The following is a 23,428-nucleotide window of genomic DNA, read 5'->3' as shown; positions in this document are numbered from 1 at the left end:
AAAATGATAATTCTGGGGCACCTGGGTGGCTCCGTTGGGTTAAGCATCCGTCTCTTGGTTTCGGCTCAGGTCATGATCTCAAAGTTGTGAGCTCGACCCCAGAGTCTGGCTCTGTACTCAGTGGGGAGTCTGCTTCTCCCTCTCCCCCTCCCTCTGCCCGTGCACTCTCTCTCTCAAATCTTTAAAAAAAAAAATTCAAGCACGAAGACACCCACAATCCGTCTGAAGACAAATCACAAATCACATTTTTCCCACACAGCTCATTCTGTTCATTTCATGTGTATATATTTTCCCCTGAAGATTATATATACTTCAAAAAATTAAAGTTCTTTTGCTATTTAGCCATCAAACATTTAGCAAACCATGTATTTTCATCTATAATTTGCTTAAAAAATACATTGTTTTCATTCTTTACTTGATCTTCTGTATTTTCTCTATACCTGAAAATTACACGTTGATATGTTATTAGAGAGACTGTTCAACATGCCTAACCTCTTTCCTGAAATTTAAGAGATCCCTTCGTAGAAATTCATCATGTACTTATGCTCTTAAAATGTTAATTTGGGATTCGAAAAAGGCAAAGTTCCTTTTAGAACGTTAAATAAACAGAAAAGTTGGAGGAGAGGTAATAAATCATTCTATCGTGGTAATTTCCACTATGAAACTCCTTTAATAACACCCAATTGAAAGCCAGGAAAAAAAAAAACTTTATTTCAACAATTCTGTATGGGCTTAATTAGGGCAACCTAATTTTTAAAAAAGGACTGTTCCATATTTGGAAAATTCTGTACTCTTTTAATGACAGATTTCAAATTAGAGAATGTAAGAATAGATAAGACACAGCTTTGAAGAGAAAGTTCAGTGATGTGTTTTCGCTTTCTCAAAAAAAAAAAAACAAACCTTCAAACTTTTTTTAATGCTAGAAATGAAATTGCTAGTATTTAGCATCCTGGGTTTCATGGAAAGCTCTGCAGAGTTTTGGAGAATACCTGACTTCATGGAATTTAGCTCCAAATACCCAGAAAATACACCACTTTGGAATCCACAGGCAGACTTGAATTCAGTGGGAAATGATATCCTATGGACATATTAGACCCTCTCCCACCTCCGCGAAGTCTACCTTGCCTCCTGGATCTGTGAGCTAATTTCCTTTGATGTAGATCAGTAAACACCTGTCTTGCTAGCATTCTCAAATCTTTTCTGTCACTGTTCCAGCTCTTTGCTTGGTATTGGGAATCTATCTGATGGTAACTAAGAGGAACAGCAGTAAAAATAATCCCCTTGACCTGGTTCTGCATCAGGGACTGACCAGCTACGTGAACAACGCAACCGGAATATTCCACGTCTCTGTTTCCATTCCTGAAAAATGAGTGTGGCATCTCCGTGCATGGCTGCCATGTAATTATCCGTTCAATGTATACTCCCTGAGCAATTCATCTTTATGAAAAGGGAATTACAATTTAACAGTGTCAGTGTTGGTCCAGAGACTTGGAAGCTTCCTGTGAGTTTGGAGGTGCCTAATAAAAGATTCCAAGTTTTCTAGACCAATCCAGGTTGCTGGTGATGCCCGCTGTGTGGTCCGGTCACTATACAGTAAGAGGAGAATTACTGTGTTGCTCCAAGAAGTTCCCCACCCCAGAGCTCAAGGGCATCCTGTGGCAGCAGGTCATCCCCACACAGGTCACACCATGTCCCTGGGATGGGGAGCCCTACACCCCAAACCACAGACCATCCAACATCCGGGTTTGCCTCGGCAGCATCATCTGACGCCTCCCTGAAGACAAAGTACTTTTAGTGTCAAATTTCACCTAAGCACTCACATTTCGATTTCTAAAAGCCGCAATATTCTAACAGAAAATTAATCAAAAGTTAGTTTTGTTCATGGAATAAAAATGGAGCTTGACCGGATGTCCCAATGTTCCAAGGGGGGGTGGGGTGGGAATCCGTGAGCTACCGGGACCCAGCCCATGAGCTTAGGTCCGCCATACCTTGATGTCCTGAATCAGCTGCTGGGTGGGAGTGTCGATCGGGGCCTTGGTGTCTGTCACATTCTGGATGGCGCTGGACCACCTGGTGGCCTCGTTGAGCAGCTTGGTGTAGAGCCGGTAGCAGTGCTTGCGACCGTACACGGTGACGTTCCAGTAGCCTGCGGCAGAGCACACACGCAGCGCGTCACCCTCCGCACCACGGCGCGCCGCCGGGCAACCGGGCAACCCCGGCAACCCCTCAACGGGGCAACCCGGCAACTGGGCACCCTGGCAACCCCTCAACGGGGCAACCCGGCAAGCGGGCGTTGGGAGCCCTTCTCGTTACCCAATTCAACAATTCTCGCTGAATTCCCAAGTGTGCGAGGTAACCCACCTATCCACCCACACAAGGAGCTTCGGGATGAGATGCAAAGACAAACATAAAACAATGAAACCCGGGATTAAATATATCAATGGTACAACAGGGGTTGCCTGGGCGGCTCAGTGGGTTAAGCGGCTGCCTTCGGCTCAGGTCACGATCCGGGGGTCCTGGGATGGAGCCCTGCGTCCGGCTCCCTGCTCGCATGGAGCCTGCTTCTCCCTCTCCCTCTCCCTCTGCCTGCCGCTCTCCCTGCTCATGCTCTCGCGCGCCCTCTAATTAAAAAAAAAAAAAAATCTTTAAAAATAAAGAAATGGTAACATTTGCTCTGAAAGAAAAATAGGCAGAAACTAAGTCGCTTTCACGGGTCTGGAACCAAAGTGACAATGCTTCCCCTCCTTTTCTGATGCTCCTTCTCCCTTCCTGTTTGTTTCCTTTCCTTAGACTCTCCCTTGAGAAGAAAGCACTTCTGCTAAGCAAGCAGTGTGTGTGTGTGTCCTGAAACAAGCGGTCATTTGGAACAGAGGAGCTATTTTTAAAAAAGCATAAAATCTGGGCGCCTGGGTGGCTCAGTCGGTTAAGCGACCGTCTTTGGCTCGGGTCATGATCCCAGGGTCCTGGGATCAAGCCCCAGATCCGGCTCCTTGCTCAGAGGGGAGCCTGCTTCTCCCTCTGCCTCTGTCCCTCCCCCCTGCTCATGTGCGCTCTCAAATAAAAAAATCTTAAAAAAAACCCAAAAACAAAAACAAAATCATAACTAGCAACAAAACTCAATCGAGAAATATTTTCATAATACTGACAAGAATAAAACTAAGCTAACATGACTGCTTTTTATTCCAGGTTAATAAGCTCAGGGACAGTCAGGATTGAGCCTTCTTGGGCTGTGTCAGGACTCTCACCCACACAGGCATGGAAAAGAGCTTGCCACAGGAGAATCTTTGTTTTTGTGTGATTGTCCTAAGAACACCTGTGTAACTCAATTAAGCAGGAGCTCTTTACTATGGGTTCAATATTAAGTATCCACAGAGCTAACCACAGATGGCCTCAGAAGATAAATCAAGAAATGAGCTTCTTTTGGGGGGAAAACCGCGGCACACACCCCAGGCAGCAAACTCATTCCCTTGGGCGGAGCAAAGCCAGGCTCGTATCGGGCACGGGGCCCTGTTACCTGTCTCTTTGAAGATCTTCTCGTCCGGAGGCACCACCGAGCAGAGGCTATTGAGGACCAACGTGCCCAATTTCAGAGCATTCTTCTCGGAGCTCTTGTAGTAATCCAAGGAATTGTGGGTGAGCACAAACCACCGCTTTTTTAGTTTCAGTGAAGACATTTTTGGACTGTTTTTTACTTCTTTGTGCAACCACCCTGGAAAGAGAGATTAAAATGTCAATTAAAAACGACAACGAGAAACCCCAAATACCAAGTAATAATTTGCGGGAGGCTTACGGGTGGGTCCTACTTCTACATATTAGCTGGAAAGGGCCATCCATGACTACTTCTTACGTGATTTTTTTTTTTTTTTTTAAAGCAACTCCAAGAGTCAAAATTCCTCAGAAAAGCTGCTCACGCGGGAAATGCTGCAGTATCTACGCAAAGGAAAACAGAGCTCCATGACAAAGCAAAGCCGTGGTGGCAGTCACCTCTCACAATAAATTCCTGGCCCTCCACTCTGGTGTCCCCCTTGGATCTCTGCAGCAGCGTTATCCAGTGATGCATCTCCTCCGGCGTATCCGCGTTACAGTGGAGGACCCGGTTGGCCGTGATGATCACAAACGAATTGGGTCTGAGCAACAGGGCGGGAAGGAAGCAAAGACTTAGCTCTACCGGCAGCATCACCTGTCTGAACCAAGATCAAATGCCTTTTTCCTGGCGTATGGTCACAGGGATTGAAAACTGCAGTGCTGTTTGTATTTTTATGCTAAGGCAACTCTTGCTCATTTCTGCAAGATTTATTTTCTGCATCATTAACCTTTAAAGTTGGAGCCACACATTCTGAAGGCCCTGGAAGGGGAAAGATTTCTTCATGCAAAACTTTCCAGATGACACTCGGTTCAGGGAAAGCTCAATAAGGTGACAGTGGGGGAAAATTTTTTTTGATGCCTCTCCAGAGAAAATTTCTTTCTGCCTCTGGGTATTGCCTTGGATGATATTTCTGTGGGTCGGTAATGAAATGTCAGACACCAATAATAAAAGAAGATCAGTAAATAGGTGTAAATGGAACATCTTATGCACTCGATTATGCTTGCTACAAAAAGCCACCTGGGTCCATGTGTTCAAAGCAATCTAGCAAAGGCTCATTTCCCAATCAGGGGTAACATAATAATGGAAATTTACTTTCTCCCCCATCTCTTTGTCTGGCAATGCCGAGTCTCTCCTAGGCCCTTGCTCCTACTAATTCCTGCATCTAACCACTTAAGCTAGTGACTGTGAATGATTTCTTACAGGTTTTCAAATGTTTACAGCACCTAAGTGCTGCAGAATTTCAAGAAAAAGCAAGATTAACGGGACTGTAGTAGACAGGGAAAGACGGGTGCTCTTTCAAAACAAAAGACTTTTCTATAGTCCGGAAGGGAGAAGGGAAGGCACTTGAGGGAGAGAAGGGTCTGAGCAGTGATGGCAAGTTCTACGCATGGGTCCTCATATACCCAGCCTGCTACAGAGAAGGGGTTTAGGAGGAGACAGATGTAAAGAGGGTGGGAACCTGACCCTCGGAATAAAACCTGGGCCACTGACAAAACATACTTGTTAAGGTCTCCGAGCCAGGTGTAGGATGGCGCAGGGCGATACCAGAAATAAAGGGTCTATGATTCAGAAGAGCCTCTGTCAAGGGGCTGATGAAGACTCCACATAATTCTGCCTAGTTGGCACCATTTTTCTTGTCAATTGGAATACATTTCTATTCACCTTCTAAAGCTATGCTCCTGAAGGCAGAAGCCAATTTTGATTCTTACTCGGAATTCAAACAGCAGTGACGAAAAATAGAGAAGATAAAGACAAAAGGTCAATAGCACAGAGTCCTGAGGGCATCCATGAAGCTGATTTCCCTTCAAAAAAAAAAAAAAAAAAAAAAAAAACCAAAACCCAAACATGCTACCGTAAGGGCACACATAAGGTGGAAATGTCAAGGAAAAATCTTTGTGGTTTAATTTATTAATAATCTACATACAAGTTACAATCAAATCTTTTTTAAGTTCATTATTAAGTTTAGAAAAGGGAAAGACACCCTTCCCTATGCTGGAATACTGTTTTCCTAAGCAGACATTTTCTTCCTCCGTGAATCCTGGATCGATCCCTGTATCCAAATGAAGGATATTCCTCTTGTGCGTATGTTTTTAATTGACTGTTTAAATTAGGTTTCCACAGTCTCCCCCAGCATCTCAGAGGTACCCAGAGAGCAAGACTTCTGGATGGTGTAAAACTGGGCACAAAGAAAGAAGCCTGGGACTGACCAGGTGTCAACACACAGCCCAGAATCATTTCATGGCCCAGAAAAGAAGAAAGTGGCCCAGAAGCAGAGAGAGCTGGGGGAGGCTGCAGGTTACTAATTGCATCTGCTAAGAGTCACATCCCAACTTACCTATCGGGGCTATCGGAGGCACACACGGAATCAATCAGCCCCACATCCAAAGTGCCCTGGAAAGGAGCAAAAACGGGGGAAAGAGAACCACTTAAGAACAGCACATATGACCATAACATCCCTAGGTTACGGCTCTCTAAAGAAGCAAACAAAAAGCACTCCTCCTTTCCGCATTAACTGTAAAATAATGGCTATCTAAGAAAGGTCCCCCTTCAGTTGGTGAGTACAGACAGTCTCTACTCCAGACCGGGCAGAATCTACAGTTCACTCATTTAAAAAAAAATTATAAATGAATCTTTATCTTGTTTTTCAGATACTTTCAGTGAAAAGTGTTTCAAACTTCTTTCAACGTACAGATTTCCTTACACTAGGACCCATCCCTAAATTTAGACGTACTCCACTAAGAAACTTTGACGTGTTCTTCGGAGAAAAGAAAACTTTATTTCTAAAATATGATTGTATGGTTCTCTACGTGTCCAGCATAGAGTGAAGCCTGAAAGAACACAAGTTCGAATTCACTAAGGCCTCTGAAGGGAAGTATGATGTGCTTTCATGATTTCATAAAACTCGGGATTTTTTTGTTGTTGGTGTTCTTGTAACGGTTTAAAGCAGGAGGACTGGAATCTGTTACTACTTATAATCTTCTTCAACGAATTCTGTTTTCCTGCATGATTTTCAAACAAAATATTCCTTTAATTATTACACTTTTACTTTAGATTGTCTAGAAATTCCCAGGCCCCTCGCCTCCCTGGGGATGTCTCCCTCCACCCTGCGACGCTCACGCACCACGGCATTTTGTGGGTTCGCCTGCTCGTCGTGCATCTCCCGGATCTCCTGGTCGGTGGATGCATGGACCTGGCTCAGCACGCTGAACCACTGGCTGTGGGAAGGAGAGAGTGACTGTCAAGGAGAGGCCAACGGCTGGATTGGCAACACGGTGACCGACGCCCTTCTCCACATTCTCTGTAAAAATGACATTTCCTCTGAGCAACTTTGTTTTTAATCTGTCTACACTCCTCGTGGGTAAACGTGGGTTTCATGCTACCAATGGGCAAAGGTAGAAGCAGCAGCCACAGTGCTTTAGATACCAGCTGCTGCAATTTCAGATCAACAGGAGATCCTCTCCTCCAGCTGCCCCCAGACCTCTAGACAGTGAATGGAGGACGATGAAATCCTAAGTGCCACCCAAAACACTTATATCAAGGATCTTTATTGAGGATGTTATCTATAACCTAGGGAATATTCAAGTGCCTTTTCATTTCTTAAAAGTAAATTCCAAGGTAAGAAGGCCAATGTTGTCAGAGCACCATCTCAAGATGGCCAGTGAGGTCGATCTTCCCAGCTCGTTTCCAGGATGGGGTTTTCAGCCACCTGATAGGATTTCTACCTAAGTAAGAATAAAACCATAGGAAAGCTGGAAACAGGAAACAACTGCTTGAAGTACAAAGTGGAAAGGTTTTTTTGACTGGAGAACTCTTCTATCTTCACCTCAAATGAGTTTTCTCACTTACAGCCTCATTAGAATCAAACAACAAAGGAAAACAGGTCAACCCCAGAAAAGTCAAGCTGAACAAAAGTCATGATGTACCTTGAAATACAATATAGGCTTGAGGAAAAATTGAGAAATACAAATAGCCACACATCCGTCTGTCCATCCATCCATCCATCCCTCCAACATTTATCAAGCAACTATAAAATGTAGGAGGTGCCAAATGTGAGATGCTAGGGACAGCCTTCTCCTGCAGACGCTAATAAGACATATATACACGCTCCTACTAAGTACGGCAGAGGACAAAGTATTTGGTGTCTATGACGGGATATTTAAGCAAAAAATGTGTTTCTACACATTTAAGTCATGTCTCTATAGCAAAGCACTAAAATCCATCTCCTGTGATTCCTAAAGGGGAAAAATGTGACTAAGAGCTTGAAAATAGGCAACGTCAACAGATTCCTAGGGAAACCAAGGGAAACATCTCAATATACACTTGCTTCATCAATTCTGATTAACTCAAAGGCAAGACTTAAGTCACTGTTTTATGAAGCTCAAAAATTTCCCAAACACTGAAAAACACGTATGTTCAAGATGTAGGCCACATGGGATCTCTCTCTCCCTCCCTCACACCCACACACACGCGCGTGCGCATGCACACAAATAAAATTTGCTGGGCTTTCATTCTGTTCAGGTGACACTCTGAAATTTACAAATTTCTCCTCCTGAATCAAGTGTAACTCCATCTGAAAAGGAATTTTAAAAAAAAGTGTTCTACTGGTCAAGAAAAGAAGTCCTCAGTTCAACTATCTCAAATCTTGGGGCCCCTGGATGGCTCAGTTGGTTAAGCATCTGACTCTTGATCTCAGCTCAGGTCTTAATCTCAGGGTCGGGAGTTCAAGCCCCACCCTGGGCTCCATGCTGGGTGTGGAGCCTACTTAAAAAAAAAAAAAAACCCAATGTTAAATTTAGCAGGTTCGTTATGGCACAAAAAAGAGAAGATGGCTCCCAAACGCTGGGCCTATAATTCAGCTGAGAAGCTGCAGGCATTCCACAGACCACAACCAACCACAGGCGGTCTCTAGGAGTCCCAGATGGAATGACGGAGCTATAATTCCAGGTTTGCTTGTTTTTCCAGTCTGTGTCATAATTTATGGATCCAAGCAGGGTTTTAGTTTGTTCCCATGGGAAGAATTATTTTCTTTGCCCTTAATGATGCTACCATGGTGCTCTATCAACTCAAACATTCAAAGGGCAAAGGGATAGTAGTGAAAGACACTGAGAATTCATTACAAGATTCGAATGATTTTGGAGCTCAAAAGTAAAGGTTATAGACTGAAGATGCTCCCTGGCATGGCTGGGGGAGGACAGATACCTCCAACACAGCCCTGTGGCTCACAAAGCAGCAGGAGAAAGGAAGGCTCTGCTGTATCTCATCTGCTGTGTGACCCTGTGATGCATCACCCTGGGGAGCAGATACCAGTTCTCTCCTTTTTTTCCACAGCTCCCCAGCACGAGGACGGAAACCTGAGGTCCAGGAAAGTGAGAACACTTGATCCAGCCAATGGACACCAACCACAGTGTCCTCTGAGCTTGGTCGAAGATTTAAGCTCCTTAAGAAATATAAGAAACGTAATGCCTCCATTCAGCAGAACTGAGCTTCTGTGACTTTACAAATTATACTCCCCTTTCTCTTACCTGAGTCTCCTACGCTGTAAAATGTGGGTCCCGGTAATAATGGTAATAATGCTATTAACCTTGTAGGCGGCTGTGAGAATTAAATGGGTTATATATGTGAAGCATTTCAGAATATTGCCTGAAATACAGTAATTCTCTTACTGGTGTTAACCATCTCTTCTGTCCTACTGAATTCTTCAATATGAAGAGCCTAAATGCTCCTCGAAAGCCACAGTGCTATCATTTATTTAAACAACCAGGGGTTAATGCTCTTGCTTTCTCAATCCTTAAGCAAACACAAGCTGTTCCCTGTCAAAGCTCAGAAGCTTCCAGAGGGTGGGCTTGCAGTTCTGTGTGGTTGCATGGTTCGCATACGCTGCAGGGGACAATAAAAGACTGAGCCGAGAAAACAAGGGGTCTGTCTAGTGGCATTCAAAGCTGGAAATCCTGGGCTGTGTGTGGTACTTGGGACACCTTAGCCCAGTGAAAGACTGCTCAGGGGTCAAGCACGTCAATCTGATGACTCAGTTCTTCAACCATCCTAACAGAAAAGCCCAACTAGAGAATCAAGGACAATCTTTTCAGAGCCGCCACCCGGCCTGAGCAGGAGTGAGGATGTAGTCCAGTCCGCAGGCAGCTGACAGCTGTGTCTCACCTGGCATCTTCTGGGGACTCGGCGATCAGGTGGAAGGTCCTATCGGCCATGATGATGTCAATCCCGTTCTCTTTGCTGGTGTTATCTATGATCTCTCTGCCAAGTAGCAAAAGCACCAAATACACATTAGGATCACAGAATCCTTAAGAGTAAGCAGGAAAAGCCATTTCACCAAACTGATGATGGGAGTTTGAAACTGTAACCGAAAAATCGGACACCCACTTCAGCCTTGCAATTTTTTTTTTTTGGGAAAAGATGGAGATCCCTGCGTTCTCCGGGGGGGGGGGGGGGGGGGGGGGGGGAGACGGGGTCTTCTCTGCTTTTAGAGAGAGAGAGGAAGTCTCACCCGGGATCAGGGGTAGGTGTTTCCTTGAGGTCGGTAGAATACTCTAAGGAGAAGTCTCTCTCCTCACTCTGGCCCACCCAATGCCCGCCCCTGCTGAGGCCTTAGAAGGCTTGGGGCAGCTGCCCCCAGTCTGGCCCACACCTTCCCTTGGCTCCTCTCACTGCCCTACAATGGGAGGACCCCCACAAGGCGACTAGTGTGGCTTGAGCTCTTCCCCGGTCCTCATGGCTTTCCACTACAGTTGAAGGCCTTGGCTGACACCTCTGACATACTCCACCTCATATGGGCACATTATTTTCATTGGGGGCTCTGGGCTGAAGAGCAGAGTCTGGGTGTTTCTGGATTTCAGCACCATCTTGCTCTCATCCCAACATGGAGGTTTAAAATCGGTGGACCAGGTTAACAAGATCAGGGTAAAACACAAGCAGATGTTGGCACAGAAACAGAGGTGGCCAAATAGTTGATGAAAAAGGGGCTTGGGGATAAAGCCATCTTGCTTTGCCAACTGAAGGAGTATAACTCTTCACAGTACAATATTCATTTTACAGCTATACAACCGAACAGTCTAGTTAGAAAAAATAAGTATCTTAGAGCTAGAATCACTGAGACAAGATAAAATATTTTTAAAGATCAAGATGGTGAGAATTCCTAGAGCAGTCTGTGACACCCTTTCTGAGCAGGAAGAGGTGATAGATGGGCAGGAATCAGCCAAGTCTCGGGTCACAGAGTCTCCTGAGCAGGACTCCAGGGAAACTGTACAGACCATGTCATCCTGGACCGGCCACTCTGCCTCTCAGGAACTCGGCAACCTTGTTCATAAAGTGAGAGATGGGACTGTGATCTAGCTGGAAGGCTGTGGTTCTGAACCACCCACCGTGGCCCACACGGTCCTGGGAAACATTCAGAAAACACAGGCGGCAGCGGGGGGCGGCGCCTCTCTTCAGGGTGGGGCCCAGACACCTGCACTTGTAAAAAGCTGCCCTGAACAGGGAGTGATGATATTGTCAGGGTCACGATGCAGTATCTGGAAACTCTGTAGGATAAATGCAGTGGCATCTTCAATGACAGCGAGTCCATGAAGAAAATGATGGGGAGGGGGGAATGTTGTATAAATTACAAGAGATTCGAGAGATCTGTCGATGGATTAAAAATTATAAGCCTTATTTGGATTCTGATTGGAAGAAATAAACCAATCCAAAGCAGCAAGAGCACTATCACCTCCATATACAAGACAACTGGGGAAATCTGAACATTGACTGGAGTCTGGGTGATTGAGAAGTTACTGTTATTTTTTTAAATGTTGTCACCATAATGTGATTATATATTAAGAGTCTTAATCTCTAAGTCTATACTAAAATATTTGGAGATAAAATTGATGTCAGGAACTTGCTTTACAGAACACGGCCTGTAGGGGGAGCAGTGCGCGTGGGGTTACAGATGAAACACAATGGCCATGGGCGGGGAGGAGGGCAGGTGGTCACAGCTGAAAGCGGCCTAACAGCACAGGGATTTCATTCTTCTGCCTGCTTCTGCATAGGACTGAAATTTTCTGTAACAAAACATTTCAAAATATAAAGTGGATACTTTTAATTAATGCCAATAAAAAAACCTTAATGTGGTGAAACCCTAACAACTCCTTGCCTTCCCTCTGCAAAACAGGACAGAAATGGCCGAGTAAGAACTAACGTCTCCTTAACTCTGTAATTTTCACAAAGCACTTGGAGAAGAGGGCCTTTTATTAAGCAGCACAGAGCAAGGTGCATGAGGATTATACATCAGTTCCCACCAGGGAAATTCCCTCTCTGTCCCCTCCTCTGAGCTTCCTGGCATTTGTGGGGGAGCCTCCTATAGGGTGAATCAGGAGGAACATCAGGGATGCAGGGCTGAGAGGCAGAAGCACACAGCTGTGTCATGCTATGGAAATTTCTTGTAGGATTTAGATTCATAGCCCCACACACTCAAGCCTGTACTGGAGCATGGGCTCCTAACACACCCCAAGGGCAGCCTGGAGAAGTCCAATACTCCACTGTCTGCACTTCGTTATTTGCCCTTAAAATTAAATGCATAGAACATTCTCCTTAACTTCCCACACTTTTTAATAAATAATGTTCTAAAGTCAGTGATGCTGCTTAGAAACAAAACACCATTTTCAGGTCTTGTGACTTTAGGAGTTAATCTCCTGTCTCAAAGCTTATTTTACCCATTTTCTAAATATGGTGATTGTTTGGTTTTGAGTGGAATAATGGCTAGTGGTTATCCCAAAGCATTTAATGTATAGTATCAAGTTACCCAGCTGCTGTGAAGTCGAACAATTTCCTGAAAACCTTAATTTTTAACCCAAATAATAGGTCCTCAATAGTCCAGTGCTTTGGTTCTATAAAAGGGTGGCAGCAAAAGGGCGTGTGCTGGATTCAAAGCCCGGTTCTGTTCCTCTCACTGCTGGATACGATGGCTGGATTATCCCACGAAAGTAAAAGATAAAGGATTCATTTAAAAAAAAAAAAAATCTCTAAGAATGAAGGGTATTCAAAAAAAAAAAAAAAAAAAAAAAAAGGAAGGTAGTCAAAGGTTACAATCTCCAAGTTACAAAATAAGTCCCGGGGCCATCATGTACAGCATGAGAGAATTAGTTAAGAATACACCTATCGCCCATTTGGATAAAGTGCTAAGTGAGCAGACCTTAAAAGTTCTCATCACCAAAAAAAAAAAAAAAATTAACTGTGTGTGGGGATGGATGTTAACTAGACTCCCTGTGGTGATCACTCTGCAATATACAAAGGTGGAATCACTCCGTTGTACATCTGAAACTCACATGCTATATGTCAACGACACCTCAAAAACTACAGCAAAAACCAAACACCTCCGGATGGGCAGTCTGCTTCCAGCCTAGCAACCTGTTGTGGTGTGTTGATCAGTACAAGCTTTTGAACCCACTGTTCAATATTCGAGGATCCCTGCACACAACCAATCACATCCCTACCAGGACCAGCACGCATCTTACCGAGAGCCAAGGCTCTGAACGTGACCATGAGAAGTGAACGGTTCACAAAGTCACTCCCCCAGGCCCCTAACAATTCAATCAGCTCAAGCAAATGACTGGGACGCACGTGACGCCTGCTACAACCTACTGCGCCGAAGACCGCGGGCCAGGTGGCTTTGTGGGCATCGACATGAACGACCGAGCAGCCCCAGGGCACCAGCCCACTGGGCCACCTCCAGGGTCCGCCAACGTACTTGGCCGTCCGGACCTCCAAGGTGCCTTTGAGCTTCTCCTCGCTGTCGTTTTCAAAATACATCAGCTTGGACTGGCGGAGGACAAACCAGCGCTTCTTCCAGTTCCGCCTGGACAGCGTGGAGGAGCCCCCGCCTTTTTTGTGGAGCCAGCCTTGCTTGAGGGCCTCCTGCTTGGAGCGGAACCACAGGAAGGTTTCATCCTTGAGGACGCACCAGCGGCGTTTCCAGGAGTTCATTAAGCCACCTGTTCCCCCAAGACAGGGTAGGGAGGGGTTTGAGAAAAGTCAATCACACTGCATGACGGCATCAGTAGAGGGTCTCCAGGTTCAGCCTATCCTCCACTTTGCCCAACCGCCGTGCCCCCAGACACCCCCCGACAAAGCATGGTCCCTGCTGGCTAGTGTTCAAGGGGCGGCGGGGCAACGCTACGCTATGCTAGCTTGGTTGGATCACACAACAATGCTATCCCTTCCTTGCAGCTCCCACTCAGCTGAGAAATCTTGGTGAGATGCTGGCAGAAGCACAAATCATGAGCTGACACTCTAACCCCGGGATGAGTCGAGGTGCAGCGCAAACCATCTCCGAACAAATGGATCATGCTTATCTCCAAATGCCCCAGAGAGGAGAAATTAGTTTAAAATGGTGTCAAAGTTTACACACATTCCTTCTTCCTTATTTGGTCAATGGGAAGGGGGGGGAGGGAGAGGGGTACAAGACTCAAAACTTCCATAGGAAAATAAAATAGGGCTTTTTCGGGTAAACACATTTTTTTCAAAGAAAAGTATCATCATCTGAAAATCGTTTATATGTAAAAAGTGCAGATTTAGGACATGAAACGAGAATTAGCTGTAATTTATTTAGTAGAAAACATTTCAGTAAGAGAAGTAAAACAAGGATATACGTATATCTTTTACAAGATAAAAAATATTTCTGAGAGGGCACCTGGCTGGCTCAGTCGGAAGAGCATGACACTTGGCCTTGGGGTTGTCTGAGCCCCACACTGGGTGTACAGATTACTTAAAAATGAAATCTTTAAAAGAAACTTCTAATATTTTTCTAGCAGAATAATTTCATCTTAGTATTCTAGATTTCCCAAGGACAGTCAAAGATGAGATCTGAACCACCATCAGTCAAAAAATCTCTTAAGGAATCCACTGAAGGATACTGAATCTACTTCAGTAATTTATTATAAAGAGACGAGTTACATTTTTTGATCAGCCAGTCATAAAAATAAGGCACAGGTGAACATGGATCCTGAAAGAATAAGGAAAACGCTTTCTTTTCCAGATTGGAGGTAGCTTGAACACGGACCTTCTCAGATGAATTTCTTCAATGATTGCTTCAGTGAGCATAGAGCTAAACCTCACAGTGAAACAGATGAAGCAATGGCAACACTCCTTGGGGTCTGGCGTGCAAGGCACTTGCTTTCGTTGGACACACCGATGCCCTTTCTTTCTTTGGGGGAGGGGGAGAGAGTGCGTGCACGAGCAGGGGGACAGGGAGAAGCAGACTCCCCAGTGAGCAGGAAACCGACATGGGGCTCGATCCCAGGACCCCGAGATCATGACCTGAGTCAAAGGCAGGCGCTTTACCGACTGAGCCCTCCAGGCACTTCCCCCCACCCCACGCCCCTTCTTAAACCTAAAGCATGGTCTGCTGGCTTGGCTGACAAGTCTGGGACCACGCCACGCTCCAAGGTGGTTTCCTAACAAACTACAAACTCGCCAAGGGAAACCAGAATCAAACTTCTTCTTTCTGATCGGTGGCTTTAATCTGGGTTTCTCAAAGCAAGCCCAGAGGAAACTGTAGTACAAAGTTACTCTATGATCTTACTGTCTTCAGGCGATAAAGGTTAGTGACGTTGTAGGAGGACAGATGGGGACTACGGCTTCTAGTGCTGAGCACTGAGCAAGGTGTGCAAGTGCTAATTCATTACGTCGTACACTTGAAACGAAGATAATACTGTATGTTAGTTAATACTTTGATTAAAAAAATGTTTTTAAACAATAAAGGTTATTGACAGTGGTTTTGAAGACACAGATTATCCCCGTTATCACCATACCCATCACCTCGAGTTTATTCCCTCGAGTGCTCTTGTGCTAAGAATGGGACTCACCCCAGCAGTCCCTCTCCAATTCCGGGTGCTCTCTCAATACTTCCTCATTTAGGAAAATCAATCAGTGCTATTAATTTCCTAACTGCAAACCCTTTAAGGAGATTATTAGGCTGGTGCAAATGCATTTATGCTCAAAATATAATCTGGTGGCTCGATTTTCTTTATCATTGGTTTCTCTCAAATGTTTGGTCACAACTTTATACTTTATTAAAGATTAAATGACGATGTGTCAAAGGTTAGAAGGTGATGCATTTATAGGACAACTTGTTTTATTAAGAGGAGTGTGCCAAATATTCACTTGTTTACCTTCTTGGGCTCTTCATGCTTTAATCTTAAGATTTTAATGCTTTGAATAGATCTTATTTTTTCTAATCTTATTTGTTTTAATCAATTATGTCATAAATCCAAATGCCATAGAAGAGTGACTTATAGGGAATTCTAAACCTAACTTAGGGAACTAGAATTAACTAGGGGTGGGGGAAATATATACTACTAATAAAAAGCTTATATTTATCCTGAGAAATGAATGACAAAAATCTTAAAATGCTCTGATTTGATACTTCTTAACTTCTGATTTGTGACTAAATTTTTTCTTTTATTGAGTATTCTAGTGAACACTTGATTACTCAGTTCAAAATTTTCAATCTTTTTCATTCTAGCACACCTATAAAAATTTCCACCAACCAATGACTTCAGGCAACAGGAAGATCCCCTGTAAACTAAACCTTTGAAAAGCCAGTGACTGATACTCGTAGCTGGACTGATGTTGAGGATGGCGGCGGGGGGGGGGGGGGGGGGGGGGCAAAAAAAAAAAAAAAAAAAAAAAAAAAAAAAAATCACATGAAAATAAAAATGTAAGTGAAGAACAGGAAAACTATTAAGGCGGAGAAGTAATACGAAAAAAGATAAATATGCCAGTAGGAAGGAGAAGCAAAGGCAAAGAACGGAAGAAACAGGGAAAGGGTACACAGAATAAAAATTTTTTCATGGAGGGAAACAGAGGGTAGGAGAGATGGCAGTGGAAAAGAAAGTGAGGAAGAGTCAGGAAGACAAACCTGCCGACAGAGAAACGGGGAAGGGAAAGGAAAGGAGGGGTGGCAGAGTGAAGGGCATCATCGGCGGGATGACGGTGGTGGTCACCCCTGCCCATTCCCCAGATCTGGACCTGGCTCCTCATGTAGCCCGGAGCCGTGAGAGAAACCAGACAGACCCTTCTTTCAGGGATCCATGTGAAACTCCTACCAAAACCTGGTGAGGACTGTGGCTTCTCATGATCCCTGTCATGGATTTAGAAGTCAGAGCTGAGGGGCGCCTGGGAGGCTCAGTCGGTTCAAGTGTCCAACTCTTGATTTCAGCTCAGGTCATGATTTCAGGGTCGTGAGATCGAGCCCTGCATCGGGCTCTGTGCTGAGTGTGGAGCCTGCTTAAGATTCTCTCTCTCTCTCTCTCTCTCTCTCTGCCTCTCCCTCTGCTCCTCCCACCCCCACCCAGCCAAATAAAAAAACTTAAAAAATAAAATATAAAGTATAAGTCAGAGTTGAGAACATGAAAGAGGCATGACCACAAGGGCCTAGTTAAGTTCCTTTCCAGAAGGAGCATGCTTTGAAGTCCTTAAGTATTAAGGGCCAATACAAGACATTCAAAGTTTAATAGCGGTCAAAATATACAACCCAAGTCCTTGTCATGGAGCGCGGGGTAGACAGCAGGTGTCATAAGCAGTCAAGGCACGGTGCACCCCCGTCTCAGATCTTCCCTTTTCTCCCCTGTTTGGGAAACCCTTCTAGGTCCTCTCACACTCCCGTGGGAGGGAAAGGTGCAGTGTATCATTACAACAGGCTACACCAACTGCGGCAGAAGCGAGAGAGAGAAAGGAAAGGAAAAGTGTGTGTTGGCCGGGGCGGGAGAGACGTAGGAAGAAAGGAAAGGAGCACAGAGATGAGGTAGGGTGGCAAGGGAGAGGAGACAGGGCCTGAAGACGGTGACAGGGGCTGCAAACTCCGGCCTAATGCTGTGAGAATCCAAGCAGCGTGCTTTGTGGTATGATCATGTCACCCCTGGCATCCCTCATTCACCTCAGAGGACCTGACGCCAGGTGGGGGGCCATGGAGAGTGGTCTTCCTGGTCCCCCTCAATCAGCCTCCATGAAAACAAAACCTCAGTGGTCCATGGCTCTACCGCAGCCCCCTCCCCAGGCGCCCTGGGGACACGGGTCCTACCTTTCATGTATAGAAAGCTGTGGAAGTAAGGCAGGGTGACACAGCTATACACAGAGTCCCGCCGGTAAGAAAGTTCATCGTCTGTATCAAACCTAGAATCAAAGTCCTCTTCGCTGTCTTCAAACTGGAGAAGAAGGAGAGAGCTAATGGTGAGCCAGACAGAAAAAGCAACAAAAATGCCCAGCATCTGTCAACATTAAAAAAAACCCCAAAACCTGGCAGAAGCAACAGGAGGATTCATACCATTTACAACACAGGGTGGTCATCAAAAGAATTACAAAATACCGACCTGTAAGGTCAAACGATCCATCGAATTGATACGATGCGAGACATACTTTAATCCAAAGGCTGTTCTAAAAACACTCTGCTGTTCAAGGGTATAATTTTAATCAAACCATACAAGAGTTAATTCCCTTTAAATTACAAGGATAAGAATACTTTCAAGCCTTAGAAAATCAAGGGGCTATTTAAGGCAGAGCCAATGGGAAAAAATAAAAGTCAACTATAAATAAACCCATGTGCTAGAAAGAGCAGGTGTAAGCCATTAACGGGCGCAGAACCAGGTAGAACACGCTGGGGAGTGGACCGCGAAGCCACCCGAAGTCTAGACCTTTCTCCCGTGTGTCCTTGGCCGTTCTAGTTCTAATTTAGGGCGGGCTTTATTTCCCCACCTGCTGGGAGGCCATGACAGACACAGCTTGAGTTCCCACGTGCAATGCCAGTTTTCTTAGGCGATTCTGGGCTCTGTGTTCAACCTACGGCAAGCACATCAAAGCTCCATCTACTAATGCGATTGCTTTTGGCCAGGGAAAGGGCTTGAGGATCATCCCCAAGAGCCCGACTCTGAAACCTGGGCTCCCCCGGGGCGCGGATCACAGACCAGGTCCACCCTCGCACCCCACCCCCCAGGCCCCCGCGGGCCATACTCACGGAGGACTGCGCCCCTTCCGAGCTGAAGCGGTACGCGCCCGAGCTGTTGTAGGTCCCCACGGAGCAGCGGTAGTCCGGGGACCACTGGCTGCCGTACGAGTTGGAGAAGGTCACGCTGCTGCCCGAGGTGATGGCGCCGTCCTCATAGTCGTCCTGGTCGTAGTCGTAGTCGCCGTCCGGGGAGGGGAGGAGGAGGCCGCTGCCGCCGCCGCCGCCGCCGCCCTGGGGCATGCAGTAGGCGGGCTCCCCGTTGGACGAGCCGTGCTCCGACGGGGCGAGCAGCACCGTGCTGTCCGCGCTGGGGCTTGTGGGCACCACCGTGTCGTTCATGTAGGGGTCCTCCTCCGACGACTCGTCGCTCGTGCGGATGCCGCTAGTTCGCTGGTCCGAGTGGCCGTGCTCGCTAGGGTTGGGCGAATCCTTGAAGGCGTCGTCGTCGGCCTCGAAGCCCTCGTCCACCTCCTCCTCCGGGTAGGGCTGGCTGAAGTTGAAGCTGGGCCTCTCGGCGCCCGCGCCCTCCGCCGGCCCCCCGAGCTCGGCCGAGAACTCGCTGCCCACCGACAGGGAGCGCTCGATGTTGCGGACGCACTCGTCGATCTCGTCGAAGTTGAGCGACTCCAGGAACTCCTGCGCCGCTCGGCACGCTTCGTCCTCCAGCCGCCTGAGCTCCTCGTCCCGCAGCTGCTGCAGCTTCTGCAGCGACGCCTCGGTCAGGGACAGCTCCTGCCGCTCCTTCATGCGCTGCAGGTCCTCGATCTCTTTCTCCAGGCGCAGGATCTCCTCCACCTGCTTGTTTTCTTTCTGCTTCTCCAGGTCACAGTGCAGTCCCGCTTCCCTCGTACTCTTCTTCTGCAAGGCTTCCTGCTCTTGCTGCTTCCGGGCGGCTTCCTCCTGGGCAGAAGAGGAAGGAAGAGGTCAAGGGTCACTCCAACCAGTACCAGCATCGCTCCTTCTTTGCAATAAAGGACCATGAGGGGCTGTGCTTTCTTTCTATGGGCTGAACTGTGTGCCCCCCCCCCCCCAAATGGACGATGTTGAAGCCCTAATCCCCCCTACCACAGAATGTGTATTTGGAGACAGGGCTCTTAAAGAAGTGATTAAGTGAGAATAAGGCCATGAGGTGGGCTGTAACCCCATCTGACCGGTCCTTACAGATGGAGATCGGGACACACACACACACAGAACCAGGGATGCATGCACACAAATGCAAGCCCACCTTCGACGAGAAGGTGGCCACGTGCAAGGTAAGGAGAGGGGCCTCGGCAGAAAGCAAACCTGCTGACCCCTTCATCCTGGGGGGGTGTAGCCTCCAGAATTGTGAAATAACAATTTAACCCACGCAGGCTGTGGTACTTTGTTATGGCAGTACTAGCCAACAAATGCACAGGTTACGGGGGTTTAGAGAAATGATGCTTAAAACCTTAGACATTCACAGAGTTTTACTCAGTTGTAGCGGGTTGCGCATCATCAGCATCTCCTTTAAAATTCTTCTTCTTGTATCTTTATACTTTATTTTCATTCTGAATCCTTACATCAAAGTGTCTGAGGTGGGAAGGAAAGTGGCAGATAAGATGGCACGCGGTCAACAGCATTCTTTACCTGTTGGGCGCGGAGCTCAGCTTCTCCTCGTGCCCTCTCTCTTTCTCTAAAAACGTAAAGGAAAAAGATGGTGAAAATAACCAAAAGCAATGAAAAGGAAAAAATCCCAGAAGCACATTTCTGAGAGAGCGCTACCTTTTTAAAAGATAACTTCGCTAAAGACAATTTAAAAAGGATGAAGGATGGACCCTCTTCCTCTGGTCAGTTGGCTTATTCTGTGCATGAATAAAAATGCACAGAACTCGGTCTTCAAGGCTGCCAAGGAATTTTATAGCCAAGCTACCAGGAGGTAACGTTTCAAATAGAAGGTTCTGCAGCATCCACTGGGAATTCTTGCTGCAAGAATGGATATTGACCTTAAAAAACTTTCAAAAGGTGCCCTTCCGCTTCGTCCGAGCAAGAAAGCTAGTGGATACCTCTCCTCTTCGTCCCGTTTCCTCTTCTCTTCCTCCTCCCGCTTCTCCGCCAGCAGGCGTCTGTAAATTCGCCGAGCAATCTGACCTCGGAGTCGCTTCTGGAAAACTATGGCTGCTTTCTTCAGGTGCAAAAATCTCCTCCTCAGAAGGAATGCTCTGTAATTCTTCTGTATGATCACTACACAATACAGGACCTTTCTGTATTGCTTTCTGAAAATGGAAAACAAAACAGCACAACAGAATAGCTGTTGAGGTAATGAGGCTCCGAGCTCTTCAAATGAGTTTACATTAGTGCTACAAGACAGAAGAAGAGGGCCGAGTTCTGAACGTCTCATTACAGGGACGGGAGCGAACAGGAGGAGGCCCCTTTGGACAAAACAAAACGGAAGGAAAACAAAAGAATAACAACAAACAAAACTAAAGCAAGAACCTTATCATTATCTTCGCTAAATAAGCCCATAACCCCTAATGCTGACTTTGAAGAGTCCTGGGAGAGGCTGGATTGTAAACAGCTCCAAATAAGATTTGATGTAGTCTCCCGTTCTCATGAGGGGGAAAGAAAAAGGCCACAGCAGGATGGTCTTCAGAAAATGGAACGGCGTGGGGTTTCAGAGCAGTCAGGTCCGCAGAGATGGACAGAACTCTAGCGCACAAGGCAAGAAGCTGCCTCACTGGGCAAACACGGGAGAGGGGAGGTCTCTGTGGACCCGATGGGCCAACAGCCAAGTCAACAGCCAGGCTGCCCGGCTTCAATACGTGACACAGAGGAACTGGGTAAACAACTTAAATAACTCGGCACTGTCCCCCCTCCTGTCATTGCTCTAACGGAGACAGCAGGAGGCCCCTTGCCTGTGTTCACCCAGGTCAAGCCACCTGGGAGCGCTACCCTGAGACTCCCCATAGCCTGGTCCCGACCTCCATCCTCCATCCAGGTCTGTCGTAAGTAAAAGCAAACAAGGGCTACCCCGCCTGGTGACACATACAGGGGGAGGCCTCCCCTTACCACTTTATACTTTACAGCTTCTCCCCCCGTGTGCTTCTTACCGTGCCACGTAGCCCAAGACGTGGGCCCGGATCACCATGGCCGCCCTCGTAACTTCCTCTTCCCGCTGCTTCTCCAGTTTCTGCTCCAGGGATTCTCGAAGGAAGACCTGGCCGAGGGAAAGGGACGCATCAGAAGCAAAGAACATGGCCGGTAAAAGGAGGTTCTCTCTGAGTCAGAGATATCTTTTGGAAGTCAGGCTTTCTTTCCTCTCTCTCCGTAAATTTGCTCCAAACACACAGCCATGTGTTCTAGAACAGTGCTTCTCCACCTCCCTGTGGCGAAGGGCTGCTTTGTTTTTTTTAACTTTCCATCTGTCATGTACTAAGACATTTGAAAAACAGAGCAAAAATATATTCCTAGAAAGAAAAAGCAAAGAAAATAAAAGTCCCCCCCACCGTTTTTTTTTTGGTTATCAGATCCAAGAGGCACAGAGGACTATGAAGTTGCCATCAAAGTTCACATTCACTTAAGTGGGACAAATAGTTCATGGACCAGCACCAGTCCCACATGAAGCGTAAGTCACAAGAAACACAGAGAGACGCTCTATGTTACAAAAGGAAAGAAGGAAAGGGAGGGAGGGGAAAAAAAAACCCAAGAACTTTGCAAAATGTTACCTTACTAGCACACGGAAACTCTCTCTGCATGACTGTTAAGTGATTACGATCACGGTATCTTGGCTTCAAAAACTTTAATGCACATTTAAAAATTGACATTAAGACTGTAATTCTGAGGGCGCCTGGGTGGCTCAGTTGGCTAAGCATCTGCTTTTGGCTCAGGCCATGATCCCAGGGTTCTAGGATCGAGTCCCACAGTGGTCTCCCTGCTCAGCGCGGAGTCCGCTTCTCCCTCTCCCCCCCCGCCCCCCCCCCTCATGCTCTAATAAATAAAAACTTAAAAAAAAAAAAAAAAGAATGTAATTCTGAAAACGGAGTTTGAAATTAGAATTGAACCATTTCCGCTCCATCTCCGTTTGACCCTCACAAGAATACCAGAATTGGGACAAAACAGATCATAGCTATTTGCTGGCCTATTTCTGGGAACAGGCACCTCAATCCTATGCTTATTAAATAAGGGGTATATCTGCTAACTGGCACTCTGTATCAGAATTCCCAGTATTTAAAAAGATGTGAAAACATTAAGACCCTCCCTTAATCAAAATAGCTTTAAATTTTATAATTTCAGATTTACTGCCTGCATAAGAAATTCTGAACTATTTCCTAGAAGAACTAGTGCCAAATATTTTTATGCTTTTCTATGAACGGTCAGCCTGGAAGCATTTTGGTGGTGGTGGGCGGGAGGCTAAATGACACTCTCTCTCACTCATGATGTTTTGATTTATGCTCCTATGAGTCATTCTGGCCTATAATGATGCATTATGTTTTCTTAAAAGCACATTTTCCCAGACGCTCTGCTCTGCCTCTTCCAAGACATTTGGGCAAAAAAAGAAAAGCAAATAAAGAATCCTACCACCATGTGACTCACAGAAGCTTTACCTACTCCTGCTCCGGGTTCCCGAGCACTTGCAAAACTCTACCACAAATAATTCTCCTAGAAAAGTTTTCATACAACTCTCTTCCTATAATTGCAATTATATGCTCTACTGATGCATGAAGAGACTGCATCTTTGGCCAAAAAAAAAAAAGTAAAGGACAGAAGCTACAAGTATAAAGCTTCTTTATTTGATAAAATGTTTTCAGAAATATGAATCTCTGAAGCAGTTTTCATCAAGACTAGACTTTCAAGAAGTATTTAAACTTCTTTGGGACTTTTTTCCAGCATTAAAG

The 23,428-nt window shown here is 46.0% G+C and overlaps 1 protein-coding gene across 2 annotated transcripts in view; it reads right to left on the bottom strand.

The window, feature by feature from the left end:
* MYO10 (myosin X) overlaps positions 1-23,428 on the bottom strand; it is a 207,049-nt gene that overhangs the window by 9,060 nt on the left and 174,561 nt on the right. For both annotated transcript variants that reach the window (XM_025867451.2, XM_073891075.1), the window contains 12 exons: positions 21,644-21,750; positions 20,600-20,809; positions 20,184-20,229; positions 18,585-19,475; positions 17,655-17,778; positions 13,323-13,566; positions 9,743-9,838; positions 6,708-6,801; positions 5,922-5,977; positions 3,985-4,127; positions 3,515-3,709; positions 1,989-2,146 (listed from right to left, as the gene is read on the bottom strand). In XM_025867451.2, coding sequence (XP_025723236.1) covers positions 1,989-2,146; positions 3,515-3,709; positions 3,985-4,127; positions 5,922-5,977; positions 6,708-6,801; positions 9,743-9,838; positions 13,323-13,566; positions 17,655-17,778; positions 18,585-19,475; positions 20,184-20,229; positions 20,600-20,809; positions 21,644-21,750 — 2,364 coding nt within the window. The remainder of the gene's footprint in view (positions 1-1,988; positions 2,147-3,514; positions 3,710-3,984; positions 4,128-5,921; positions 5,978-6,707; positions 6,802-9,742; positions 9,839-13,322; positions 13,567-17,654; positions 17,779-18,584; positions 19,476-20,183; positions 20,230-20,599; positions 20,810-21,643; positions 21,751-23,428) is intronic.

This window comes from Callorhinus ursinus, unplaced genomic scaffold, assembly GCF_003265705.2.
Source record: "Callorhinus ursinus isolate GAN/ISIS: 27379988/994484 unplaced genomic scaffold, GSC_fseal_2.0 scaffold3, whole genome shotgun sequence".
In the NCBI taxonomy this organism is placed as follows: Eukaryota; Metazoa; Chordata; class Mammalia; order Carnivora; family Otariidae; genus Callorhinus; species Callorhinus ursinus.
The sequence above is the reverse complement of the archived record's forward strand: the minus strand, read 5'-3'. Positions and strand labels throughout refer to the sequence as shown.